The sequence below is a fragment of the Hemicordylus capensis genome, chromosome 17 (genome assembly GCF_027244095.1).
Source record: "Hemicordylus capensis ecotype Gifberg chromosome 17, rHemCap1.1.pri, whole genome shotgun sequence".
Classification (NCBI taxonomy): domain Eukaryota; kingdom Metazoa; phylum Chordata; class Lepidosauria; order Squamata; family Cordylidae; genus Hemicordylus; species Hemicordylus capensis.
This window is the reverse complement of record NC_069673.1, coordinates 16521665-16549231: the sequence shown is the minus strand read 5'-3', so window position 1 is coordinate 16549231 and position 27567 is coordinate 16521665. Positions and strand designations below refer to the sequence as shown.

Genomic DNA, 27567 nt, shown 5'->3' with positions numbered 1-27567 from the left:
TACTGCTAGGGGCTGGGGGCGAGCCAAGCCAGCCACCAGCATAGCCTGGCTGGCAGGAGGAGTCCCCTCTGGCCAGGCGGTGGCCTCTTGCCGTGCAGAGACTGGAACTGGGGGCCCGGACGCTGCAGTCAGGTGGGTTGGTTGCCTGCCCGGGATCCACTGCTCAAAGACCGCAGCCGTGGGGGAGCTGGAGCCAGCCACCACCGGCGGTGGAGGTCCGGCAGATGCAAGGGACCCAGAGGCGGACTTGGGGAGCCCAGAGAGCCAAGCCTTGGACTGGCCCTCCCGCCTTCTGGCAGGCAGCACGAAGGGTCTCTTCCCTTCCCGCTGGGGGGCACGGTAGGCTGGGGCTGAGGGCTGCAAGCAGACAGCGGGGGGGGGGGGCTTCACCGCTGTGGGACGCCTTTGGGTGAAGGGTGCAGTGAGGAGGCCCCAAGGGTTGCCCTTGCCTGAGGAAGACAGAGAGCAAGTCCCGGGCCTTCCGGCATCCATTCAGGGCCTGGGACCCACCTTGACTCTCCCCGAGCCACAAACGCTGCCAGGTGGTCGGGCTGTGCAACCTCTTCCTCCTGGAGCAAAGGTGAGGTGGGTGCAGGCGCAGAGATCCAGCTGAGCGGCATCCCCGGAGAAATCCTGGGAGCCAAGGAGTCTGCCAGCCCCGCCCCCCAGACTGTGGATGCTGCTTGGAGGGCTCACTCTGGGGGCCTGGCTCTCGGAAAGGACGCCAGCCTCGGGGTGCTGGGCTCTGTCTGCATGGTGGGCCGCCTTGCAGTGCGCTTGGGCTGCTGCTGAGGAATGTGAGGGCCCCGCGGGGGCGATGGGCCCCCTGGAAGCAAGGCCTGCCCCCAGCCCTGCTGGTGCCCGGGGGCTGCCTTCTGCTGCTCCTGGCATCTGCTCAGGGCTTCTGGGGCGGGATCCTCTTCCAGTGGGGCAGAGCGAGGAAGCACTGGGGCAAGATGCGGGGGCCGTGCTCCCCCAAGGCGCCTGGGCTCGCCCTCTGGCTCTGCGTGGGCAGGCGTGGCGTGTGGGTCAGTGGTGGCGGCGGCTGCCTCCTCCTCACGAGGAGGGAAGACGGGGAGCCTGGTTTGCAGTGGGTCCCCCTCCGTGGGGGGGGGCAGTGGCTTGGAGTTGCAGCTGGCCTGTTGGGACTTCCTCTGGCAAGATTCCTGGTCTGCCTTTGGACCGGGGATGCTTCCACAGCACCCTGAAAAAGGCAACAGAATCCACAGCCCCACCCAAAGACGGGTCTCAACATCTGCCGGGGAAAGCAGCCGCCGCCGCCATAGCAACCTCAGCATCCCTGTCCCCCAAGAGGTCTGGACCGCGAGGATAGCTGTAGTTGGGCACAACCCCAAACCCAGAGAGGTGGATCCTGAGGGGGGGGCACGCCTGTGGCTGCTTCTCTGCTCACTTGGAGAGGCAAAGCAGGTGGTGTCTTTGGGGGGGGGGTCCTGGTGGCGGCGGCGGCAGCAGGCCCTTGTGTGGTGGTGGCAGCGAAGTGGCGGGGGGGAGGCTGCATCTTGCTGTGGGGAGAGGGCAGTGGGCAGCAGCGGAGGTGGCTGGGGTCTCCCCCCCCCCGCCTGCAGGAAGAGAAGCTGCTGGCTTAAGGCCAGGGCAGCTGGGACCCCCCCAGCCCGCAGGCAGGCAGCTCGCTGGGCCGGCCTTGGTGGCTGCCTGGAGGCTCTCTCTGCTCACCGCAATCTCCAGAGAAGAGGGGCAGCGTCTCCCCAGGGATTATTCCGTGGGGATGATTAACTAGTGGCGTTCCTGCCTTGAAAGCCTCTGGGGCGAAAGGTCAGAGATGTGGAATCTTGGGGCTGCTGGTGGGATGGGCTTCCTCCCGCTCCATCTGAATGACTCACCACCAGTGCTGCTGCTGCTGCTGCTGGAGGGGAGCTTGCACTCCTGGGCTTGCACCCTGCAGAGCTTGCGCAGGCCCTCTCCCCTGACCATCGCTGGGCTGCGGGGGGGGGGGGGCTGTGGTTGTGGTGGCTGTGTGCCTCTTGCCTGGGCTGGGGAGAGGCAGGCTTAAGGCCGAGGCCGCCCTGCCGTCTGCCCGTCTGCCCGCCCGCCGCTCAGGCTTTTCTCTGGGCTCCTCCATCAAGGGCTGCTTCCTGAAGGAGCCTGGCAGTAATCCCCGGCTTTGCACGCCGGGCCTTCTCAGGGCAAGGGGGCTTGGAAAGGCGGCCTGGATTCCCAGGAGGCCGAGCCTGGAGCCTCGCCAGAGGCACTCGGGGTGCCTTTGCCCCGGGGCTGGGGGGCGCCCCACTGGGGTCCTCCCGGGCTCTTCCCCACCCGCAGGGGCACCCCGCTGCGCTCCTTGCCCCTGTCCTCTCGGCTGAGCACGTCCGCCTGGTGGGCGCAGGCCGTGCTGTGCTGGGTCTTGCCTTTCAGGGGCTCCAAGGCCTGGCTGGGGCTCCTTCTGCACAGGCTGCTAAGGGGCTGTGCTCCAGGGGTGGCTTCGCTGTGCGGCCTCCCCGCAGCCAGGCAGGGAATGCAGGGTTGTCTTGGGGCCGCCTGGCCACTGCGGCCTCATGGGGGAGTGGGAGGAATGCCGCCCCGAGGCTGTGGGGCCGGTGCTCCCTGTCCTGCTGGGCTGGCGCTTTGTGGCAAGGGGGAGAGCTGGGCTGGCGGGGTAGCAAGCATGACTTGCCCCCTTTGCTAAGCAAAACTGGGAGAGATTCCCCTGAGGGGACAACGAGGCCGCTCTGGGAAGAGCAGAAGGTCCCCAGTTCCCTCCCTGGCAGCACCTCCAAGACGGGCCTGGGAGAGAGATTCTTGCCTGCAACCTTGGAGAAGCCAGTTAGGGTAGGGACTAGGACCGGGGAGACCCGAGTTCCAATCCCCCTTCAGCCCCATGAAACTAGCCGGGTGACTCTGGGCCAGTCACTTCTCTCTCTCAGCCCAACCTACTTCACAGGGTTGTTGGGAGGAGAAACCTAAGTATGTAGTCCACCGCTCTGGGCTCCTTGGAGGAAGAGCGGGATATCAATGTAAAAATAAATAAATAATAACCTTGGAGAAGCTGCTGCCAGTCTGTGTAGGCAATACTGAGCCAGATGGACCAATGGTGTGACTCAGTAGATGGCAGCTGCCTCTGTTCCTAAGGCCTGAGCAACCCTGGCCACGTCTGGTCTACATGTGAAGCAGCCTTTCACTGCAGGTCCCAAGGCCATTGGCAGCCATTTAAAGGTAAAGTGTGCTGTCGAGTCAATGTCGACTCCGGGCGCCCACAGAAGAGCCCTGTGGTTGTCTTTGGTAGAATACAGGAGGGGTTGGCCAAGGCTGCCTCCTGCGCAGTATGAGATGATGATGATGATGCCTTTCAGCATCTTCCTAGATCGCTGCAGCCCAATATGGGTGTTTCCCATAGTCTGGGAAACATGCCAGTGGGGATTCGAACTGGCAACCTCTGTCCATTTCCCCGCTGCACCATTAGGTGGCTTGGCAGCCAGCTGGTGTCGGAAGACCAAGCGGCGCCTCTCCCGGAGATCTTGCCTGGCTTGTAGCGCGGCTGGAGAGCAGGAGGTCCTCTCCGCCCTTCGGCGCCAGGCATTTGGAAGGGACGGTTCACAGGGATCCCTGCTGCCTTGAGCCTCCGGGCCAGCTCCCCCTTTCAGCTGGCCTCTGGGCCACATTGGGGGACAGGCAGATGCCTCAGCTGAGACACGACAGGCAGGAGGGACGGAAGCCCCGTTGGCGTCCGTGGGGCTTTGACTGCATCCTGCCCAAGAAGTCCTTAGCCGTGGCCCACTCCGGAGGGAGGGGCTCAAGCCGCCCCACGAAGGATGCCACGTTTGAGGAGGAGCGATCCTCATTACAGGCCTGGAGCGGTTGGCGGTTTGGCAGCACTGCACGTGTGTCTGTGGACAGTCATTCCGGGCCATCCCGGAGGGCACGAAGCCCGGCAGCTGCTCTCCGGCAGCCCCCAGCCCTGGATCCTCTCGTCCTCCGAGCCCCCCCGCCCGCCGCTTTTGCCGGCCGTTGTGCGACCTGCTTAGGGGGAAGTGCCGGTCCGTGCCTGTCTTTGGTCCCCGCGGTGCCCCACTGCCTGCTGCTTCCAGGGCCCCTTCTCGGGGTGCTCCCTCCCACCCCCTTTCTCTGTCCATTCTCCAGCAACCCCCCGCGGGCTGTGGCCTTGGTGAGCGGCTGTCTGGTGGTCCAGGCTGCGCTCGGATCGGAAGGCAGGCTGGGGGGGTCGTCTTCCGGGGGAGGGCTGTGGTGACTCCGTGCGTGGGCAGCTGAAGCAGCAGGCCTCAGCCAGGGGGCTGGGCCAATCCAGTGCCCTGCTTGAGAGGAGCTGGGCGGGGGGGGCAGCCCCCGGGGGCCGCCAGCCTGAAGTGCTGCTCCGCCCCGTGCTCGGAAGAGGCGGGTGATGGCAGCTTGTGGGGAGAGTTCTGCGGGAAGCGCCGCTTGGGAGCCAGGCGGCCTGCTGACGGGGGTCTCTCTTTTCTCTTGAAGGCTTCTGCCGGGAGCCTCCTTCGGAGCACGAGCCGCCTCCTGGTAAGTGTCCGGGGCCCTGCTGCTTGGGAACCTGGTGGGCTGGGGCGGGCTGGCCGGCTGGCACGCTGCCTGCCCCTTCTAGGCAGCGCTTTCAGTCCCCGGCTGGCAAGGGCCCGCCTGGGGGTCTGGGCTGCCTTGCTGACGCTGTCAGGCCCTGCCTGCCCCGGACGGACGGACGCGGCCTGGGCTCTGCTGGGCGCCCACCTCTCTGCAGCAGCAGCAGCAGCAGCAGCAGCAGGAGCCTTCAAAGTCAACTGCCCGGCCACAGGTTCAGGCGAAGTTCATTTCTGGGGAGGAGGGAGGCCCTCCACTCCCCGTGGCCTTAGCATGAGCAGGCACAAGGCCAGTCAAAGGTCAGGAGAAGTGCAAGCCAGGGCAAGCCTCTCCTCCCCTGCAGTGTTCCCAGGTAGCCCCGATCCTGCAGTGCTGGCCAAACTTTTCTTCTCTGCCCTGTTGACTGTGCAGCTGTAAAACCCGCCGTCCAGGGCCAGGCCTGACCCAAGGGGGCTGGGGCTGGAGCCCCGCAGGAGAATAGCCGGCTTTGTTCCTGAAAACAGGAGGCATAATTGATGGCTGCCATGGTGCCCAATTAGGCTGTAAAGTCGGAAGCCCTTGAAAGGCCCCCCGCAGCTCTGCGGCAGCGGCCGAGAGGAGGCACCCCCATAAAGGCCGTCAGCTCGGCCAGCCCCATGACGGATTCCTTTCACGCCACACAGGCCTTGTAAACCGTGCACAATACAAGCCCACAATTGAGGCTCTGCACTTATTGGCCAGCAGAAAGGTCAGAGGGCAAGAAGCGGGATGGGCAACAGCTGCTCTTCAGAGCCCAGCAGACTTTGCTCGTCCTCTTTGAGGGCCGGCTGGTTTCCAAAACATTTGCAGGCTCTCGGGTGTCTCTGCTTGTGCTTTGCCCTGAAGGAGGGGGGGGGGAAGGGACAGCCGGTCTGCCTCGGGTGCCTGGAGGGCCGGGCCTGGCCTGGCCGCACCTGCAGAGCTGTGCACCCCGGACCCGGCCGGGGGGGGGGGGCGTCCAGCGTGAGGCGCGGCTGGGCGGGTGCCTGGACCTCCCTTGGGCCCCAGTTGTACCCCTGGGCGTGCCGTCCCCGCGCTCCTCTTTCGAGGGAGGAAAGGGCCCCGCTGCCCTGGCCTTGGAGCCATGCTTTGTGCCTCTCTGCGTCGGTCTGGGGAGGAGGGCCGATGCTGCGGAGGGGCTTCTCCTGCCCTCTGGCAGAACCGCCCTCTGCCCAGCAGCAGCAGCAGCAGCAGCAGCAGGCAGCCTCTGGATGGCCCTCGGTTGGCCAGGGACCTGGGCCGTTTTTGGCAGCAGCCCGACCTCCTGCCCGCTTTCGGCATCATTGGCGCTCGGGTGCTCCCCTGCAGCCGTTGTGTGCTATCCATAAGCGGCTGTATGCAGCTGCTCAGGCAGCTCTCTGGAGTTCAAAGGGATCTTGAGCCTTCAAGCGCACAGGCCGTCTTCAGGAGGCAGAGATCAGTGTGTCTCTACAAGCCCACCTCTTCAGAGGCAAGCGCGCGAGGGAGCTAGGACTGCGGCTGCTCTCGAGGTGCGCTCTGACTTGCCCGGGCTCCGGATGGGCTTCAGCCAAGCCCATCCTGGGCGGGACAGTCTGTAGGGCTGCCTCAACAGGTAAGAGACCCCTGGCTGCCCCCTGACCTGTGAGGGAGGCCGCCAGTCCCTGGCTGGGGCTTTGCAGCCACAGCGCCCCTGGGCGGGATGCAGGGCGGTGCCTGGCAGCTGCCAAACGGGGCTTCTTCGGGGGGGATTTCTCAGGAGAAGCTGTTCTGGCCCCCGCCCCTTGCCTGGCGTGCCTCCCTTGGCCGCCTGAGCCCACGTGCCTTCCTTTCGGCCCATCAGCAGGCTGGCGCCAGGGTCTGCAGGGGCATGTTCCGCCTGGCAAGGCTTGCCTGGCTTGTGCCGGGAAAAGACGCTGCTGGGGGGCGGCGGTGGCGGTGGCGGCTGAGTGGGTCTCTGGAGCTTGCTCCAAGGATCCCGGCCTCTCTGAGCGGCTGGATGATGCCCCCCCCCCCGCCCCGGCTGCCATCAGCTGGGCTGGCTGGTCAGGTCCCAGAGCTTGGCCTGAGGCTGTGTGAGGTGGCCTGGCAGGAACCTCCTCGCTCGCTGCCTTGACTTCCGTGATGAAAAGCGGGTAGAAATGCAGCACACCAGAGAGACAGACGAGACGCGCCCGCCCCCCCCCCCCCCCCCCCGCGCATGCGCGCTTTAACTCTGTGGCGAGGCCGAGCAGGCAGGAGTGCTGTGCCAGTCTGTGCTTGCCTGAGTGCCAGCTGGCCAGAGGAAGAGCTCCGCCCGTGCTGGGCGGGTGTTGCGGGTGCCCGGCTCCTTGGCCCGGGAGCGCTGGCCTTCTGCTCCTCGGAAGGAGGCGGCTGCAGTAGCCGGGACAAGGCCAGGAGCCTCCCCCCCTTCCTCCTGCCCCCCCCCCCGCCCCAGAACAAAGCCTTGATTATGGGGCAGATCAACAGCCATGGAGGGCGGGGGGGGGGGATTTTCAAGGAAAGTGGACGGAGGATCTTCAGCTCAGCAGCCGCGGCCTTTTCTTCAAAGGCTCCGAATTGCTTTGTCTAAAAACATCCTCACAGCAGCTTGCTTTAAGAATTTAAAGTAAAACAGTTAGTGTTAGCAGCCCAGGAATGCTACAGTCCTTGGAGGATTTGGAGTAATAATTAGAAGCTGCCCTGAGTTGAGTGTTTGGTGGCTTGAAGAGAACCGAAGAAACAAAAACAGCATTTGGAATAAGCCCCTCGAGCTGTTGGGGAGGGGGAGATCCAGCTCCTCTCTGAAACGGTCTTGGCTGTGGTATCTGATCTCCTGGTGAATCGAACTGAGGCACGAGGACGGTTCTCCTTCTTCAGCAGTGGATTATCTCACGCCTTTCCCTCCTTGCTTCTCCTAGTTCTAGATGGTGAACAGATGAACTCTTCCTCCTCTCTGGTGCTTCCCTTGAATACTGGCAGTAAGTAGCCCGCCCGCGCGCCCTCTTCCACCAGCACGGTCTTTCTGCCTGTCTCTGTGCTTTGAATGCTGTAGGGATGGCTCCCCACTTGTGCAGGGTTGTCACAAAGGGCCACAAGAAATGCCCTTTGGTTGCAGCTCTGGCCATGGTTTGCAACGGGCTCCTTGGCTGGCTGCATGCAAGAGCCGCCCCTCCCTCGCCGGCTGGGATGATGGGCTCCAGTCTCCCTCTAGTGGGGATACGTGCCGCTCCCGCCGAGACCGTAGCCGTCCACCAGGTGGCAAGCGGCGTGGCCCCAGGAGGTTGCTCGGAGACCCACGTGCTGGGAGGATCCCTCTCCGGTTGTCATGGGGGGCGTGGAACTGCCTGGGGGAAGAGGCGGCCTCTTCAGCACATGCTTGGCGCCACCTCCCTGGCAGAAGTTGGAGAGGGGAGTGTGTGTGTGTGTGTGTGTGAGTGTGAAAGTGATTCTTCTCCCCGGTGGAATGGAGTGGCAGCAGGTTCGAAATGGGCAGAGTTGTGGTGCAGACAGTTCCTAGGCAAAGGTGGGAGCTGCTGAGGGCACCAGCTCAGAGGGCCTGAAAAGGCATGAGCCCAGTGAATGGGGAGCCAGTGGTCAAAGTCTTAGGTGAGGACTTGGGAGCTCCGCCCTGGAGCTCACTGGGTCAGTCCTGCACATGCAGCTTGGCCTGCTTCGCAGGGTGGTTGTGAAGATAAAATGGGAGCCGAGGAAAAACCATGGAGGTAACACCAAGCTCCTTGGGAAAGGGCAGGATATCAGCACTGCTGCTTATATACCACTTTCCCACAAAAGTTCTCAAACCGGGAGAACTTTTACACAGAAAAATCAATAGTAAGTCAAGATGGTTCCTTGTCCCCAAAGGGCTCACAATCTAAACAGAAACATCAGGCTGACACCAGCAATAGTCATGGGAAGGATGCTGTGCTGAGATGGGCTGATAGGTTTCATCCGGTTTTCAGTCCAGTTTTCTCAGATGAAGGTATTCGGAGGTGTAAAAGCTGGCGAAACGCTCAGCGGTCTCGGCGATGGCCTCGCTTGTTCTTGCACCTGGCTAAAACACCTCTCAGTGGGCGGCCCTCTTCCCCAAGCGATGGAGAGTTGAGGGAACTTGGGAGCTGCATTGTACGGAGTCAGAGTATTGCTCCGTCGAGCTCAGCAATGTCGGCTCTGACTGGCAGCGGCTTCTCCAAGGTTTCGCCCAGCCCTGCTTGCCCGGAGATACTGCCAGGGACTTAAGCGGGGACCTTCTCTGCAAACTAGCAGAGGCTCTGGCCTGCAGGGCCAGCGTGCACCCTTGAGTGCAGGGGAGGAGGAGGAGATGGCCTGGGCTGGCAGCGCCTTTGGCTGCTGCCGTGTGCCACGAAGATGCCGGCCTTGCGTGAGAGGCCCAGCCCACCCTCCCTCCCGGGCACACTGTGTAGCACGCAAGGACAGCGGTGGATGGACAGGAGGAGCCAGGTGCTGTGGCTGCCAGCCAAGGGCCTCCCCCCGCGAGTGGCAGATCATCTCCCTCCCTCCCCCCCCGAATGATTTAGGAGCTTTAACTTCATGGTGGGGGCAGTTGTGAGTTCCCCTCCCCCGTCTGTCTCCGTGGTGGCCGGGGGGATACTTGCCGCACGATTGCTGCCTGCCTTCCATGACCCACCCACCCCCGGGAAGAGGGAGGGCTGTGTTTTAACAGCAGCTGTAGTGTCTGAGCACAAGCAGAGTTCTCTGGCCTCGGTGCTTGCTCTCTTTGGACAAGGGCATTGCGGGGGGCGGGGGGGGGGAGTGTCCACGCGTGTGCAGGAGGAAGCTTCCCTCTCCCCACTACAGGCATTCTGCTGCCTCTTGGCTGTCTGGTCCGCAGTTTGCATTCATTGGTCAGAGAGCCGGCCAACTCAAACCCACCGACAGCAATGAATGTTGGTTGCAGCCATGATGGGAGGAGAGGCACCCACTCCCCTGGGCTGGCACCGCCGTCTGGCCCAGCCCCCGTGGCCAAAGGGGTGCTCCCTGCCTTGCCAGCTGTGGGTCTCCTGAGGCCGCAGCTGGTGCTCTGGGGGGAGCAGCTCTCCTTGCAGGGAGAGGGCGGCAAGAGCCGAAGGGGCCCCGTGGAAGGCCACAGCTCTTGAAATGGGCGCGGGAGGCTGCAGGCAGCGGGGCTGGTTGCCCCATTGGGTGGGGAGTGGCCGTTTGGAGGCAGAGCCAGGAGAAATCTCTCCGCCCTCATTAAGCGCCATCCTGGAAGTTTCCGTAAGCAGACAGGGTGGCGTGGAAGTGCCTGAAGTGGCTCCGTCTCTGGGGTTAAGCAGAAGGGGAGTGGGGGGGAGAGAGCAGTGGGGGGGGGCTGCTCCATATGGGTCCCATACGTGCATCACGCTCCGATCCGGGGAAGGCGCTTTGTCTGGCTGGCCTCAGAGCCTCCCTTCCCTTCCGGCCCAGTTGTGCAGCAAGGAAGCTGGTGCCTTGCAGGGGTCTGTGATGAACCTCAAGGTACAGTCAACGGTCGATGGTTTGCTCTCAATCTCAAACTCACCGACAGCGTTGAATGTTCGTTGAAGCTATCCTGAGGCCGTGGCACGGGCTGTTTGTGGCCCCATAGCCAGGAGCGGAAGTGCTGGTGGAGGGGCCGTGCCCACTGGAGCCGCTCTGGCCTGGAGAGCCCGGGAACGGCCAGGCGTGCTCACTCCCATGGCGTGTGCAGAGGGCCGGCTGGATGCCTGGGCTGGTGGCCCGTCCGAATCGGCCGCTTCCTCCGTGGCAGAGCAAGGAGGAGGGAGGGGCAGCCAGCAAAATGGAGCTCGTCCGAGAGATCCGTGCCGCTCAGCAGGAGAGTGGCCAGCGCTGCCCCCACTGAACACGGAAGGGGCTTGTGAGGAGCCGAGCTCTGCTCTGCGGGCACTTGACGCCTGTCCCCTCCACCTCGACGCTTCAGCTGCGGAGAGCCGGATCCTGCGCCTTCCACCGGATGGTTTTCAGGGAGACTTCCTGGCTTGGAGCATCCCCAGGCAATCCATTTGGGAAGGGCTGAGCAGGAGCAGCAAGAGCTGGGCTTGGCTGTGGGAAGCAGAAGCACTCACTCCTCCTGTGAGCAGGCTGCTGGCCGCCATTTGGTGAGCTGGCACGCGACCCCCAGGGCTGGCCTCCGGGATCTCCCAAGAAGCACCAGCCTCTCTGCCTTCCTCGCCCCCACCCCCAGGATACCTTGGGTCCTTGAAGGGCTAGAGGTGGGGCGGGGGGTTGACTGAGGCAGAGCTGCCCCATTCGCCCTGCCTGCTTTCTCTGCGGGGGGGGGGAGGAGGAGGAGGAGGAGGGCTTCTCTGCCGTCTGGGTGGCCCAAGGATGCCTTGGGTGTTCGGGACAGTGCTGTGTCTTGGGCTGCCTGCCCCGCTCCTCCCGACACTGCAGGAGAAACGGCCACCTCTATCGGGGCCACATTTCCTGCTGTGCTTCCCAGACGTGGAGTCCTCCCCACGGTAGCCACCCTGGACCAGCTGCTCTGGAAAATGGCAGCCTTTAGGCTCCTTCCCAGTATTAGCTGTACGTGTGTGCACACGCACACACACGCACACACATACTCACATTCCAGGAACTTCCCAAGAGAAGCAGTGTGTTCCCGTCCTCGGCTCTAAATCCACGTCTTTGCAATCGGGGCCCTTTCACGGATCGGCAGGGCAACAGCCACTGGTCCTCTGGCTAGCCAAGCTCTCCGCCGCCGCTGCTGCTGCATGCCCAGCCACGGGCGAGTGTCCCCAGCCTTCTTTGGCCCCCCATGTAGCCACTGCCAGGGCCTCCCCCACTCACCCAAAGCCCACGTGTGGCACTGAGGGAGGCTCCTGGGGCCACCGGGGCTGGGGGGGCCCCCCCGGTTCTGACAGAGCTTTTTGCATCCGTGGCGTCACGTTGGGTGGCTTTTTCGTGGCAGCGCAAAGAAGGCGGAGGAGCAGTTGCCCATCAGGACTGGAGTCCCCACTGGAAGACCTCCTGCCCCGAAGCAGGCGGCGGCTGCTGCTCCCCTCTGCCCTCCTCCCTCCCTTCGGGGACGAGGAAGAGGCCGGGCTGCTGCCTGGGGGTCCTGCTTGGGAGACGGGCCGAGCTGTGTGGTGGTGGAAGAACATGGGAGCCACACGGCCCTTCTGTGCCCAACGGGCCACCTACGCCGAGGGCCTCCTCCTGCTGGGCTCTGCGCTGTCACAGGGGCATCCCGCAAGTGTCTTGCTTGGGAGGAGGGCAGGCTCCAGCCAGTCTTTGGAGGGCTCCAGCCCTTCCTCCCCGCTCCACCATCTTTGTGCCGGGAGCGTGTGTCTCAGGCTCCTGCCCAGACAGGGGCTGGTGCTGGAGGAAGAAGAGGTGGTGTTCAGCACCCTGCAGAAGCTCAGGGCAGCTTCCCTGGGGTTCCTCTTTCCGGACCGGACCGCCCCCTTGCGCTGCGCCCTCCTTCAGATGGATCCTCTGGGTGTGCCTCTTGCAGCCTCTTTGGCTTCTTCTTCACCACACCGATCCTTGCTCGGTCTGGCAGGGGGCTGGAAACCCCCCACCCCACCCCACCGAGGAGCGCAGCAGCAGGAGCGGCCGGCCGGCCGGCCGGCCCCTGCCCTGTCTCTCGCCACTGCTTGAGATTGGTCAGAGGAGCTTAGCAAAGACCCTTCCCTCAAGAGGGGGTCCTTCAGGGTGCAGATTCTCCAGATGTGTCCAGAGAAGAGCGGTCTCCTTGGGCAATTCCTCCGCAGACCTTGGCACAGCAAAGGTGGAGCCCCACTTGGCAAAGTGTCCCTTTTGGATGCCACGTCCAGGTATTTCTGGGGAGCAGTAGAAACCAGGAGAGGATGCTCCGCCACATCTCCAGAAGGGATCCGTCTCAAAAGGTCTTTTCTGTGGGCAGAAAAAAAATATTGGATCATTACATCACCCAATCTGTCTGGTCCTCTCACATTGGTGTGGAAGACAGTGGGGCCCTTGGGAGGTCCCTGAGACCCCGCAATTGTGCCTAAACTGCAGGGATGGCGTTGGGAGTCCTTCCTCTCACAGAGAGTCATGTCCTCTGGCCGTTCTGGGTCTGCAGAACGGTGGGTCCATCTCAGGCCCACATTTCCCTGCCGTCTGGGTCTTGGAGAGACTGGTGTCTTCCAAATGAATGAAGCCTTGGCATGGATGTTTCCGTGGGACTTCCTGTTTTCAAAAGCACGGCATCCCTCTGGCTTTCTCGAAACAACCATCTCTTGTGGCAGCCTCTGAGGAGACGGAGCAAAAATCTCCCCTTGGAATCAAGCTGAAACAGTCGAGGAGGCAAGCGGCGGCTGTGGGGACCAGACTGGCATGCCGTTCTGAATGGAGATTGGTAGGAAGTGGGGGAGCCGGAGCCAGCCACGCTCTCTTTCTCCTCTGGGCTTGCTGCGTCTCAGCCTCCCAAGGAGAGCCGGATGAGGGGGCAGAGTGTTTATTTTCCAGAAACGACCACGCTGGTCCTTTCTGGGCGCTCAGCTTCCAGCATATGGAACAAATAGAAGGTGTTTGAGTTATAACCTGTCATTAAATTTTGAAATTAAGTGGCTAGCAGATACAAAGCATTTTGCCTTCCTAAGGCTTTGCAGAGGGAAATACTGAGGCAGCCGTGCACGGCACAGCTCCTGCGGAAATCTAGGTCACTGTGACAGATGACCTCTTCGTGGTCCAGGCATTGGATGGGGCTGTCTAATCTGCTTGGCGTGTTCTAGCTGGGCATCATTCCTAATTGACCTTGATATTCAGTGAACAGAGAGGGAAGCTAAAGCTGCACAGCAAGAGCCCTCCCCAGGAGCCACACAGCAACGGGGGTCCCCCCCCCATCCGCCTGCACCTGGAATCCTTCCTCCCAGCTTGGTGGGCAAGAGCATGCTCAGCTTCCCGTTTCTCATTCCACCTGGGGGAGACCTTCAGAGAAGCCCAGGCTCTGAGGAGTCCCGCTTGCTCCTCTGGCTTGGGGAGTGGTGGGGCTGCTCGCCTGCTCTGCTGCTGGGGGCGCCATCGCTTCGGATCATGTGATGGGCAGCCAGAGAGGAAAGGTGCTTTCCCCACCAGTGGCGGGGGGGGGGGAGGTCAGCAAACCCATCCCTGGATGCGCAGAACCATCGCAGCCTGGGGACAGAATTGCATCCAGGGGGAACTCGAAGGCGTCTGGTGATCAGCCACTTGTTTCCCATGGGCCCAGGGATTGTGCTGTTGCCTGAGCTCTCCGCTGCCGGCACAGAGCTTGCTGCTGCTGCTCCTCCCTTTCCTGGGGAAAGCTGAGACTGTCCTTCTGAAAGGCTGGTTGGGGCAGGTTGACTCTCTTTCTCTCTCTCTCTCTCGGGCTCTTATTCCTTCTGCTGAAATACCCGATTTGCCAGAGGGTGCCCAGGAGAGTCTGCCGGCTCTCAGTAGCCCACTCTCTGCCCGTTCCGTGAGTCTGCCATCCACACACCCCAAATGCAGCCAGAGGAAGCTGCAAGCGCCTTAGCCCTGCCGCTCTGTGGCTTGTCACAGGGCATGGGACACAACAGAGCCCCAAGTGGCACCACACTGGTGCAGGCAAGCTTCTGCAACTCCACCAGCTGCTTCGTCAAGCCTCCCCTGTGTGGGGTGGGGGCGTGGCAAGGCCCCCTGTGCTCGCTGGCAGGACGCCACCCCACCCCCTGCCCTGGACAGCCGGCCTTTGTTTCTCCCAGTGCTCACAGGGCACGTCCCTTGCCTCTGCCAGCCCTCGCCCGCCCACGTGGAGTTGGCCCTGCTGGGCTTGCTGGCCCCGGGTGGCAGCGGCGTATGGGCGACCCTCTGCTTGGCTGAGGGAGGCCGCAGAGCCCCTTGGCAGGGCAGAGGAGGGGGCAGCAGCCCTGCCCGGGTCTCCCAGGCTGTAACTTCCTGTCCACTGAAGCCCCTCGAGCTGTGCCGCTGCCGCTGCCGCCGCCACCCTCTTTGTGCTCCACGGCTTGTGCCTGAGAACTCGCACGTCTCTATTGTCCGGTGGGCCGAATAGTGGCTGGGCCGAAAGAATTGCTGTCTGGTTTCTATTCAAATCCAGGTAGCTGGAGATGTGAAGGGGCTCTCTTGGCTGCAGAACCTCCGCTCGGCTGAGAGGCCACGAGGCCGGCGGAGGCAGCGGCTGGGCCAGCAACCCTTCAGGGCACCGTTGGTCTCGCCCCTTGCTTCCCTGACCCTTGTGCTTGCTCACGATGGGCCTGCTTCCTCCTCCAGAACGGCAGCCCCCATTCTGGATGCCTTTCCTCAGCTGCTGCTGCTGGAGCTGCACAACAGCATCCCCACCGCCACCACTGGCAGGAAGGGGGGGGAGATGGCCGCAGGAAGCAGGTTTGCAGGGGGGGTCTGAAAGGGAGCAGTGATGCACATTCGGCATAAAGTGGAAGGGGGAGGCAGAGAGATCTGCCCCCCGCCCCGAGTGATTGCTCTTTGATGGGGAAGCCGAGCTCTGGGGCTGCTCTGCAGGCAGTGGCCCCACCCCACAGGATGGCAGGCGGCCTTGGCGAGGGCGTTGGGTGGCCGGAGGGGTGAAGCCTTGGGAGGAGCTGCTGCTGAGTTTGCCCTGGAGGAGGAGAACCCCTGGCAGCACCTCTTCTTTTCCGGAAAGGAAACCTTTAAGGGGGGGGTGTGTGTGTGGGTGTTGGAAAGGTGTCTGTCCTGGAGTGAGAAGGGCCAGCATCAGAAGAGCGACTGGCACAGTCTGCAGAGCAGGACGCTCAATGTTTCCCGGCCAACGTGTGCGTGCACGCCTTCAGAGGAGGCCCTCCCCTCCCAGCCGGTGCGGGTTCCATCTCCTGGGGCGACGTGGCCCACACAGGAGGCACTAATTCTGCAGCCTGCACAACGGAGCCCCAGTTGGAAGGAGCAGGCTCCCTGCCCGGGGGTTGCCCACTGGCCCTGCTTGAAGCCAGCCGTGCCCTCGGGGCCCAGGGATTCCTGATCGCAGGTGGGGCAGGAGAGAGACAAGGGGGCGTGAGCTCTTCCCAGGGTCTTTTCCTCTCAAACTTGGACAGCTCTGTGTGTGCTTGCCGGGGGGGGGGGGGGCACTGCTTAGGGGAGTTAAGACAAAAGCAGGCACGACTGGGGGAGAGGTGGGGGGCGGGCTGACATGGCCCTCCCCGCCTCCTGCTCTGCTCTGCGGTCTCGCCTCCCTCCCGCCATCAGGCTGCTCCTGAGAGGCACATTCCTTCAGACTGCACAAAGCGGCACAGCTGGGGCAGAAAATGGCTGGCATTTCCCGGAGCCCAGCCCGGCTGCACGCACGAGCGCCTCGCCCCCCCTCTCCCCCCCCCCCGCTCAGCAGCAGCTGGCTGACCTGTCTCGTCCACAGCTGGCCTCCGGAGCGGCCTGGGCTGTCTGGTTGGGGCCGGTGCCTTTGTCCACGTCTGGCTCAGTTCCTCCTCGTCTCTCTCGCTTCCACTCACCCTTCGGGCTACGCAAGGGTTTGGTTACATCCAACCCAAGGGCTTCTGCAGATTAAAAACTTCAAACAATGTGGGGGGTGTGTGTGTGTGTGTGTGTGTGTTTCCAAGTTAAAAAGGATTTCCCCCTCTGCTCGTTTTTAAAAAGAGAAGCGTGAGGCATTGGAGGGTGGAGGACTTGGGTAAATGGGTCAGACCTTGGCTATGATTGTGACTCCCTCCAGCTGTGTTATATTATGAGATGGATATAAAAAGCTTCTGTTATGAGAACAAAGGAGCACGTGCAGAAATGAGTCCAGAAGAAAATGTACTGACAGTGTTTCTGTGCACAAAGCAGTCCGTGGGACTCTCTCTCTCTCTCTCTCTCTCTCTCTCTCAGCTAATTCAGTTCAGATCAAGATAGGATTAAAATGCTTACCTAGGAATAGAAAAGGGAGCCGTCCCCGACTGCAGCCAGGCAGACTTTTCTTGTAGTTGGCTCTTTGTCCTCCCAAAGTTGCAGCCAGAGAAGTGAGGGGCCGCCCCAGATCCTCTCCTGCAGTCTGGCTCAGAATCAAAGGGTCGGACTTGGACTCTAAGACGACGCGGTGCTGGAGAAACGCAGCCGCAAGTTTGTGGCTGAATGGCGGAGGCTGGCTGGCTGGCTGGCTAGACAGGCAATTGAACGACTCCAGATTTCCTCCCAGCCCTGTCTGCTCCACTTGAATTGAACTATATATGACCTAGATGATGGACAGAAGCAAATCCCGTCATGTGCAGAGCTGCGACTCTGCCGATTTGCTGAGCCAAGGCAGGGCTGGGGTTTGCCTTCTGATTGGGCCAGAGTCCCACTGCTGAAATGTGAAGCCCCCCACAGCACTGCTCCGAGGCTGCAATCTGGCTGGCTGGCTGGCTGTTTGGGTGTCTCGTTCTCCTTACCCCGGGAGGGGGGTGGGTGGGTGGGTGGGTGTGTGTGTGTGTGTGTGTGTGTGTACGTACACTCTCTCTCTCTCTCTCTGTCTGATCTGCTCGAGCTCAGACACCTGTCTCTCCCCCTGCCCGCCACTGCTCTCCTGCCAAGGACACTGCCTCTTCCCCAAATCCTCCCTGGCTGCTTGAGTGTTCTCCTGGGACTACTCCAGGGGCACGTGGGGCTTTATTTGCCCTGGGGCACGTGGCATGACTGCCCTGTCCAAGAGGACACACCCGTGTGCCAGCATGCAGGGCCTCCTGGGGGGCAGCAATGAAAACGTGCATTGGGGGACCAGTTGCTACTCGGACTCCAGCTCTCTGTGGGGGCCACGGGCTGCCTCTCCCTTTCGGCCCAGGGTACGGTCTCCCACACGGCCTCTGGATGGAGGCAGCGGCAACAGCAGTCTCTTGACAAAGTGGGGTGCAAGTCCGTGCTCTAGGCAGCACACCAGGCCGTCCTCCCCTGAAGGCCCTGCCACCTCGCCGATGGCCTCTTCAGAGCTGCTCTTCTGGGGAGGTGGGCCCCCCTCGTCTCCAGCCCCGGAGGCAAAGTGCACAGTGGCGGAAAGATGGTTTTGACTGCTGGGGGGGGAGACCCCCAAACATTCCCCCCACTCACATCCTGCTTCCCAGAGCCACAGGCCCCCCCTGGTGAGCTGGGCCTCTGCCACCTTTAATCCAGCGTGACAGTCGGGGGTGGGTCTTGCCCACTTGCCTCCCTTTGGGGCCTCTGGGCTTGTTTCCCGGCTTTCTGGGCCACTGGCAAAGTAGGCCATCGTGCCAGCGGAGATATTCTTGTCTAGGTGCAAGTTGCGTCGGCTCCCGGAATGAAAGTCTGCCTGGGCAGGAGTCCAGCCCTAGACATCCCTGCACGCCTGCAGATGGTGCTGGTTTTTTGCTTCCTAGCCAGCCGGGAAGAGTGCTGCCCTTTCAATCCCAGCCCCATAACTAGGTTTCCACATTTTAGAAGTCAAGAGAGCGAGATGATGGCTGTTTCCCGCTCCCAGACACAGTCCAAAGCATAGATAGTTCCACTCCAGAAATATTGTACATTTCTGAACAGCCCCGCCAAAGGACACAGGTCCCTTTTATTCCACACCGACTCAAACTTGAGGGGAAGGTGCCGCTGCTCGGTGTCACTTTGCAATAGGATTTGAAATGGTGCCGGCCAGAGAGAAGGCCGGGCTGTGGCCGGCTCTGTCCCTTCGGGGCCCCAGAAGGGTCGTCCCCGTGCTTCATTGCTGTCTCTCAAGGCATGGGGGCTGCCCCCCTCCCTGGCTTCAGCAGAGCCCTTTGGCACTTCCCGCGTGCGTCCTTTGCACTGCTGCAGGGCCTGGCCTCGTGGGTGGCTGGAGTGCCCCTGGCTCCTCCTTGCCCCACTGGGAGGAAGCCTCTCTTGCAAGGGGGGCACCGGGGAGAGCTGCAAGCATGCAGCTCCGTGATGAGTGCGAGTGGAAGCCACGGCCGCCTCTGGGGATTGGGACCTCCTCCTCCTCCTCCTCCTGTGTGCAAAGCAGGGGCTCTGCCCACTCAGCCCCGGCCCCTGGAATGGTGTGCCCAGGTCCCTGGACCCATACCGGTGTGGCTGGTGATGGGGAGCCCCTGGCTGCCTCTTCAGCCCAGGCAGTGCCAGGTGATGCCCCCATCCTGGCGGGGAGGGAGCCAGTCCCTCTGCAGTGCTGTCCTTGTCCAGAGAGAGGCCTTGTGCTCCTGCCCCTTGCCAGCCACCGGAGGCCACCTCGTTTGGAAGCCAGGTGGGCTGCAGCACTGGGAATGGGCTGCTCTCTCCATTGCTGAACAGGGCTGTGGCAGGAAACTGGGTCACAGAGCTGCAGTGCCCAGCCCGGCAGGCAGGCTGCTCAGCCCGCCTGCCTCTGCCTGGCTGGTGGTCACCTGTCCCACAGGAGCATCCCTTTCCAAGGCCACGCCTGGGGGTGTACAGAGCAGCCGGAGCCCCCCAAGACAGCGCATCGCCCTGCACATTCCACGGGTGCTCCTCTCTAGGCCAAGGGAGTGAGTTCAGGTCCTTAGCCACTGTCCCCTCCCTCTTGGGGGGTGGCTTAAGTCTGTGGGCTCCTTCCTGCCCCCCTGCAAGGCTGAGGACATCTGTTGAGAGATGTGCTGTCTATCCAGTGGGGGAGGCGTGGAAGGCGAGGAGGGCTGCTTCCCAAGAGGCCTTGCTGTCTTTCCGAAGGCCTCGTTGTTGTTGGCTGTGATCCCACCTCGCCGACTGGCCCAGCCTGTCTGCCCCCCTCACTGAGAAGGAGCAGAGGCTGGGGGTGACTCCCAGGGTGAACGGCGGGAGCCAGTGTGTGTGTGTGTCCCCCCGTCATGCCTGGTTCTCCTTTTGGAGACTCCTGGGGTGTCTTGGTCCTGATGACTGCACCCCTCCCGAGTGGCCACGTGGCTTCAGTCAGTGGTAGGTGGCCATTCCCAGAGGGGGTCCCGGGGTGGGCTGAGGCTGTTGGTGGCTCCAGGAGCTGAGGGCCCTGGCAAGGCTGGCCCTCCGCCTCGCGCTTCCTGGCTGTGGGGGTGATGCTTGTGATACACGTGCACCAAGGAACTTCTCAGCTCGCCGAGTCTTGGTCATGGAAGGCCCCCTTGCCGTTGGTTCGGAGCGCCTGATGGCCACGCCAGACTCTCCATTCTTCCTCCAGTCCAGGCCTTGATGCTCTTCAGCTTGCTCGAGTGATCTATCCGAGTGGGGCGATAGGCCCACAGGTCAAGCCGATGAGGAGAGCTGTGGAGGCCTTGGCGTCCATCCCCTGCAAGGGCCACCATGCTGGAGATGTGCCCCTGAACCGTGTTGAGTGTGAAGTGTGCAGTTGGGAGGTGGTGGCAGCAGCAGTGGAGGCTGGGTCTCCTTGGTAGCCGGGGAGAGTTCTGGAGCTTGCAGGCTCTGCTGCTTCTGATTTAATGTTCTGTGACATATTGAGTCTATGTTGTAGCCTTCAGAACTCCGCAGCTGTGGCCTAATTCTCCCTCCCTCCCTCCCTCCCTCCCGTGATCTCAACATCACAGCCTCTTAAGGCTGTGCTATTCTTGGATCTCGGCAGGGCACCATGGCACGGCTGCCGCTGGGCACGCCTGCCATGGCACTGCCGTTGTGAGAAGCCACGCGCTCGCTCTGCCTCTGCGCACTAGGAGGTGGGGGGCTGCTTGGCCAGCGGGTCTCCCCGGGCCCAAGGAGCCGTGTGTGCTGCTGAGCGGCAGGGGTGGAAGGGCTCCGATGGGCCCCCGAGGCGGGAGTGGCAGGGCACTCTTCCACGGTGGGTCTGGCTGGCACTGTGCTCCTGGCAGGAGCCCACTTGGACATGCGGGGTTGGGGAGGGTGCTTTTTCTGCCCCATGACTTGCCTGGCCCCGATGCTCCAGCCTGTGGCCCCCTTCGCCCCCTTGCCCAGCGATTAAGGAGGCAGCTCATCTGTTCAAAGAAACAGCATCCGATGCGATGCCAAGGGAGGGGGTTGGGCTTCCAGGGCGTCTTCCTCTCTGCATCACACCCACGGGGGGTGAGAAGGGCTTCAGCTGCGTGACCCCCAGGTCAGTCCCTGGCAGCATCTCCAGGCAGGGCTGGAGGTCTGGGTGCCTGGACAGCTGCCGCCAGTCAGTATTGAGCTAGAGGGACCAAGAGACTGGCTTGGTCAAAGGCTGCTTCACACCTTCATGTATGAGTTGCCGAGGAAGCTGCCTTAGACAACTCGGGCCTTTGGTCTGTCTGGCTGCGTATTGTCCGCATGGGCTCTCCCACCCGCAGAGATGCTGCCTGCCAGGGACTGGACCTGAGACGGCCTCCTGCGTGCAGAAAGAGGCTCTGCCACTGAGCGCTAGTCCTTCCCGTGCCGCAGAATCAGCCAGCCCGGCTGGACAGAGGCCCCATGGAGGGTGGTGGTGGCGGCCCTCGCCCCACACGGGGGCCTCCTTGGTGCTTCTTGTTAGAGCGCAAATCTCTTGGGGACAGGGAGGCAGCTTTCCAGCTTCACATCCCGTTTGCGTGGCAAGCTGCTTGGTGAATGTTTTGGTTGCAAAGTGGCATATCAGTATTGATTAGAACTAGCAGCCAACTCCCTAAGTGGGGCTGAGAGGATATTTGGGAGGAGACTCTTCCCTGGCTCTGCCTTTGGTTTCTGTCACCTGCATCTTGTGCTCGGTGTTTTAATACTCAGCTGGTGCAAAATCTAGGAGGGACTGCAGTACAAATGACAATTCACGATGTAAATTAGCACCTTCCCAAAATATCTAGGAACATCACAAGTCATTCTTCAGGTGGAGAGAAGCCGGCTCTCTGCCTTGCTTTGTCTTCATTCGCCTTCATGTGAGCTGGCTCAGTTTCCCTTCTGTTAAATGGGAACAGGAAACACCTCCCCCCCCCGCCCCCAAGTCAGAGGAGGCAAGACCACCATGGGGGCGGGGGGGCTATGTTGAACAGCAACTGCAGCAGGACAAATGGATTGTGCCGGCACATCAGAGGCTGTTCTTTCTGTCGGCAGGCAGTCGAGAAGGTGTTAATAGGAAGTGACAGATCTGGAGCAGGAATGAGGGTGCCAAGCAAACAAGCAGGAGCCAGCCAATAGAGGCTGCACAAAATGTGTGGGGCTGGCCTGGCTGGAACATAATGTGATGGCCCCAGAGGAGACATGGGGGGCTGTCCTCAGGAATGTCTGCATCGGGCTCAGGGTTCCTGTCTCATCCAGGGGCTGCTGGGACAGGCGCTGTCTGGGCACTGAGCCCCCTTGCTTGGATCACGGCAGAAGCAGCCTGGTATTTCGCGCGTGCGCGCGCGGGGGGGGGGGGGGGGCTCTTATGTGAAGTGCAGAGGCCTCCCTGGCCAGAGGCAGGTCCACGCCTGATGCTCTCCCAAAAGTGCCCCAGAGGAAGGGGGATGGAACTGGGCTGCGTCCCCATTCAGCAGACTTGTGGGGATGAGCCCGCAGGGCACTGTGATTTCAGAGCCAGCAAAAGAGGGCAGCAGACACAAGGGGCAGTTGGGCCTGCCAGGAGGGCAGTGCTGCGTGGCGTGCTCTTGGGGCAGCCCTAAGGACTGGGCAGCTTGGCGCCATGGGCCAGCGGGCAGTGTGCTGCTGCCCCTTTCCTTCCCTGCCATGTGGGAGTGGGGGGGGAGGCCTCCAGCTGCTTCTGCCTTGCCGGAGGGGCAGCGCCAGCCACTCCCCTTGGAGGGCCAGGGGGCGACTGCCCCCTACTGTCCAGTCAGGGCTTTGTTTGGGAAACCTGACTCCGGTGCTGCAGCCGCCCAACCGGCTTTGCCATGGCGGCGGCGGCGGCGGCCCTGTCTGCACGCAGCAGCCCTTGAGGCGGCAAAGGGGTCCCCCCCCCCACACCCGCCCCGGTAATTCAGACTGCTCTTCTGGGCGGCAGCATCTGCCTCGAGGGCGCTCTGGCTCCTGCCTGCAGGCGCAGCGTGAGCTTCCGTCCTGGGTCCGGCCAGCCCCCGCGCAAAAAAGGCCCCTCGCCTGGGCTCTGGCGCGGCCGGCAGTCTCCCCGCTCCCCGGAGGCTGCTCCTGCCCAGCCCCCCGCCAGGAGTGGGGGCTGCAGCGCTTCCTCGCGAGGAGGAAACGGCGCCCAGAATAAGGGGCCGACAAGCGGGCTGGCTCCGCTTCGGAGCCCCTCGAGGCGGGCTGGTGGGTTGAACCAGCCCTGGCCCTCCAATCGCCGGGCCGCCCCCAGCAGCCGCCTTGGCGGGGCCAGCCCAGGGGGAGGCGGAGCGCAGAGGAGGAGGAGGAGGCGGCGCCCGCTCCGAGGGCCTCTCCACGCCTGGCCGGTGCGGCGGGGGCGTGGCGCTCGGGCTCGCGTCCTGGCCGCTGGAGATGGCCGGCCGGGCGGCCGGGCAGCAGCAGCAGCAGCAGCAACGGGCGCAGGGCCCGGAGGCTCCTCCGAAGAAGGCGGCGGCGGACCGGGAGCAGCCGCCGGAGCCGGCTTTATGGAAGGTACTGCCGGGGACGGGGCCAGAGTCCGGCGGGCCTTTGTGCCCACAAGGAGGGCGCCGCAGGACCCTCCTTGCGGGGTGGCTGAGATCCCCGAAGCGCCCCGAGGCTCTGCGGCGCCCGATCTCCAGCCGGGCGGCAGAGGAGCGCGACGAGGAGGAGCCCTGGAAACGTGGCGGGGGGGGGAGCCATCTTCGGTGCGGAGCCTGGCTGGCTCGCGCCGATTCCTCTGGAGGTCGGCATGGGGCTGGATTACCGGGGGGCGAGGGGAGGGGGCTCCCGTGCTTCCTCCCGGGCGGGGCCCTGGATCGGAGGGAGGGGCCGGTGGGCCCACCCCCGCGCGCTGCCTTCGTTGCAAAGGGCCGGGGGAGGCCCGCCAGAGCGCATCTACCCGCCATCCTTGCGGGCCTTTGCCTTCTCCCAGCCCCCTTCTCCCCCGAAGTCCTCCCGCCTGGCGACGTGGCCAACTTCTCTCCCAAGCCCAACCGGGAGGGGCAGAGCGAGCGAGCCTCGGCCCGGCGCAAGCGGAGAGCGGGCGGCTTCCGCAGCGCGGTGTCCCCGCAGGGCCATCTCAGGGTCCGCCTCCCTCCCAGCCAAGAGAGTCGTTCTCCCCTCGGCCCCGCAGCGTCTCCCTGCTGGGCTCCCGCAGTCCTGGCGAGCTGGCAAGAGGCGCCGGAAGTTCGGCCGGGGTCTCTGGCCCGGTCGCTGCGAAGGGGGTCCTCCAGCCGAGCCCCCACCCCCAGGGGGATGCCGGCGGCGGCTGCGCGTGGCGAGGCGCTTGCTTGCTTGCTGGGAGTCCCGCTGCTTCCTCTGGCTGGCAGAGAGTGAAGGCGCGGGCCGGCGGGGGCGGGGGGCAGCAGTCTAGCTTTGCAGCCTCCCCGCCGGCCAGACAGGCAGCCCAGAGCGCTTGGGCTCGTCTTCTCCAGGAGTGGGGGCGGCGGCGGCGGCTGGGGCGGAGATCAGGGCGCCCCCGGGGGCTGTGAATTCCAGCAGAGCCCCCAGAGTGGAGGGGCGGCTTTGCTGGTGGCCTCCTCGACCCACTGGCCGTGCAGGGGAGAGTGGGCATGGGGCGCTCTCTGGGCAGGCAGGCTCCCTTCCGCGGCGGGGCGGAGCTTGGGGGTGGGGGGTGCTGTGGCTGCTGCTCAGCAGCACCCCCCTTGACTCCCCCCCCCGCCCGCTCTGCTGCCACTGGGGGGTCCTTCCTGTGGGGCAGAAGGAACGGGGGGGGGACTGCCATGGGGGCCTTGCCAGGAGATGCTCCCTGCCTTTGTCCGAGTGGCGGCAGCAGCAGCACCGGCCTGGCCCCCGACAGTCGCTTGAGGGGAGAACAAAGGCAGCCCCCCTCCCCAGCCCAGCAGCCCTGGCCCTGTTTGGGAAGCCGAGCGGAAGCCGCCTGCCCCCCTCGTGGCCCCGAGCCCGCCTCCTGCTCCAGCCGGAGGGTGGCCGGTGCAGCTGGCGAAACGGGGCCTGGTCCAGCACACCCTGCAGGCGACGCAGCTCTCCAGGTGGGCTCCTGCTGGAGGAAGCCCAACCGGCCACGGCTCCTTCTGGCACCCAGGAGCCCCAGCCCCCTCCCCTGGGCATTGCTGCCCTTCTCCAAGCGGGTGGCTGGTTTGCCGGGCCTCCCTCCCGCCGGCTTCATCCGGTATCATCCGGAGCTCTGGCTAGATTGCAGGAGGGCTGGGCAATGGAGTGGCCGGGGGGGGGTGCTGGGGGCGGCTGGCTGCTCTCTGTGGCCTGCTCCGCCCCAGGAGTTCTCACTTTCCCGGAAGAGGGGGACAGAGCAAACCAGCCGAGTCGTCTTCTTCGCCAAGGACGCCCCACTCCCGTTAGTTCTTCCTCCCGAGTCCGCAAACTGGCGACGAAGCCTCCCTGGCAAGCAGCATGTGGGCTGAGAAGCCCTTCTCTTGCTCTCCCCCCCCCCCCAGCTGCTTGAGAAGAGGCTTCCAGGCCGCACTCTGGCCCTAGTGCTTTCCAGAGCAGGCTCACACGCTCTCCTAGAGCCCCCCCCCCCCCCAGTCAGCCCAGGGCTTAATGGGTTTGATGCTGGGTGGCGGGGGGGGGGGGAGAAGTCTCTCCTGCTTCTGTGGCCAGCAGATCACCAAAGGCCAGGGATTGGGCAGTGTGGATGCTAAGAGGGATTGCTCTCAGCCAAGGTCCCTGGGGGGTGGGGGTGGGGGGCACTCCCTGGCGAGTGTTGCGGGGAGGGCTTCCCCTCCTTTCCCCCTGAGGCTGGCCATCCTTTTCTTGCTCTTTGCTGGGGGGGGGCGGCTTTGCCCCCTCCCCTCCTTGGCTGCTTTCCCACTTGAGTTCAGTTTGGGTCCCGATGTGTGTGCCCAACAAGCAGCACTTGGGGAGTCTCCTCTGCCCCAGTGCTCTGGGCTTGTGGGTCCCCACCATCTTCCCTGAGTGGGAGTCCCTCCCGGCCCATCGGGCACAGAAAACCTATCCGTGGGAGCGGCTTGGCCTGTCTTCTGTCCTGCTCTCGGTGTTGGGGGCATTTCGGCTACTCTTTGGAAACTGGGTTCCAAGCCTGCCGTTTGGAGGGAGCCTTGAGCGTGAGGGCAGAGCAGGCGCTTCCTCTCCGGGAGGGCAACCCCCGCCCTCGCATTGGACTGGGAGACCATTTGGCTGAGAGCCCCGATGCAGGGTGGCTGGAGGAGGCCAGTGAAGGCCGGGCGCTTGCCTCTGGACAGGCTGGCCTGAACAGAAGTGGCGCAGCTGCCTTGGTCATCAGGCGGGCGTATGTGGCACTGGCACAGGAGGAGGCTTGGGGTCCCAGTGGCGAGGCCGGCAGCCCACGTGCCAGGAGGCTTCTATTTGTTGACTTGGCCTATTTCTGTGCCACCCTATATGCCTGCCTCTGGGTGGTTCACAATCGAGTTCCAGGCTGGCTGCGGTGCCTGCCTTGGCCATCCCTGGTTCCATTTGCTTTCTGGGTCGGCGTCTCTGTCTCTGGAAACTGCCCCGTGCCCCCTGAGATCCTGGCAGAGCGGCTGTCTCCGTGGGAGTGGCAAAGTCTGCAGGTGCCACCCAGAAGGTGACCCACTCTAGTGCCTGGGAGGGCGCCATGGGCCCAGAAACTGCCTGCGTAAGACTGGCAGTGGGGGGTGGACTCTTGCTGGTCAGCAGCCATCCTCATAGCTTGAATGGAATCTTCCCAGTGAGGGCTCTTTGGGTCCCTCCACCCCACCCTGGTTTTGTCAGCTGCCTAGGAGAGCTTTTGCTGACGCTTCTCAAGGCAAACTGGAGTCTTGGTGGACAGGTGCTTGCTTCCTCTGCGCAATCCACTGACTGCTCACATTAACTGATTTTTAACAAAACAAACCGGGCCATTTGTTTCAGCACCTGGCTGTCCCTAGTAGGGAGAGGAACGCTTTTCTCTTGGCCCAAATGTGCAGAGTCAACACTGTCTTGGCTCTGTGTCTCTCTCTGCCCTAGGAATCTCCAGGGGCCTTTCCCTGAGCTGTTAGCTTGGGGCCTGTGTGGGGCCACTTGGGGCCTGTGGCCCTCGGCCAAGCATTCCCGCTGCTGTTAGGGGTGTGTGTGTGTGGTTGTGTTTGAGCCGAGAGGCTTTCCCAGCTGCCCTGCCTGAGCCCGGGCCGAATGACCCCGATGCCTCCCCTGGCCACGCCTAACGCCTGGGCCTGGTTCCTCTTGCAGATGACCGAGTGGATCCACGCACCTGCCTGATCTGTGGAGACCGAGCGACGGGGCTGCACTATGGCATCATCTCATGCGAAGGCTGCAAAGGGTTCTTCAAGCGGAGCATCTGCAACAGGAGGGTCTACCGATGCAGCCGCGACAAGAACTGCGTCATGTCCCGCAAACAGCGCAACCGATGCCAATACTGCCGGCTGCTCAAGTGCCTCCAGATGGGCATGAACCGGAAAGGTAGCCCTCGTGAGACTCCCTCGGGGTGGGGGGCACCAGTTTGGGGGGCAGGGGCAGCAGTGGTCCTGCAGCAGACCCTTCTCATGGGCTGGGTCCAAGGTGATATTTAGTTGCCAGGAAAGGGGGCTGGTTTCGGGCACAGACACCCATCAGGTCTCCGACTTCCTCACAGGTTCGTTTCCCAAGCACACATCCCCCCCCAAAAAAACCCCCCAGGATTCTCTAATGGATGCACGGGAAGTGGCATCATGCTGAGTCAGACCCTTAGTCCGTGCAGCTCAGTGTGGTCTGCCCTGACTGGCAGCAGCTCTCCAAGGCTTCAGGCCGGAGGCGTCTCTCCCAGCCCTGCTTGGAGGGGCTGCCGCTGGGGAGTGAGCCGGGGGCCCTCTGAGCTGCAGCCCCCTCCCCAAAGGGGCATCTCTCACAACGCTCCCCGGTCACCCCCCATCCAAGGCCGACTTTGCATAGCCAAGGGCCCACGACGGCAAGGTGAGCTCTCCTTCCGCAGAGGAGAGTCCTTGTGAAGTGCTGGATCCCTGCCGGGCTCCCTCCTCTCTGAACAAGAACGAGTCCAAAGCAGGTCACTTACTTGAGGGCCAGAGCTTGGGCTGGGGGCTGCTGGGTGGGCAGACGGGCGCTTCTCCTTCTCGTCTGGTGTCACATTCACAAGCCTTGACCACAGAAAGGCGCATCTTTGTCCCTGGCGGCTGCTTTGGCAGAAAAAAGCAAGCGTCAGTTCAGTGTGTGGGACAGAGGTCAGGGCTGCAGTTCTAAGAAGAATGTAGACTTGAAGACATCATATTTATTTCAGATATTTTAAATGAGGGTTTTCAAAGACATACTTAGTATAAATGTGACTTTAAAGGAAAC

General features: G+C 63.1%; 1 protein-coding gene across 5 annotated transcripts in view; it reads left to right on the top strand.

Moving 5' to 3' along the window:
- The window catches only part of NR6A1 (nuclear receptor subfamily 6 group A member 1), a 46167-nt gene that overhangs the window by 5591 nt on the left and 13009 nt on the right, over positions 1-27567 (top strand). For 3 of the 5 annotated variants that reach the window (XM_053282140.1, XM_053282139.1, XM_053282143.1), the window contains exons 2-4: positions 4462-4503; positions 7434-7493; positions 26467-26697. In XM_053282140.1, the coding sequence (XP_053138115.1) occupies positions 4462-4503; positions 7434-7493; positions 26467-26697 (333 nt within the window). Of the gene's footprint in view, positions 1-4461; positions 4504-7433; positions 7494-22295; positions 22807-25650; positions 25844-26466; positions 26698-27567 lie in introns of those variants that run through there. The other 2 variants (XM_053282144.1, XM_053282141.1) reach the window with 2 other exon arrangements.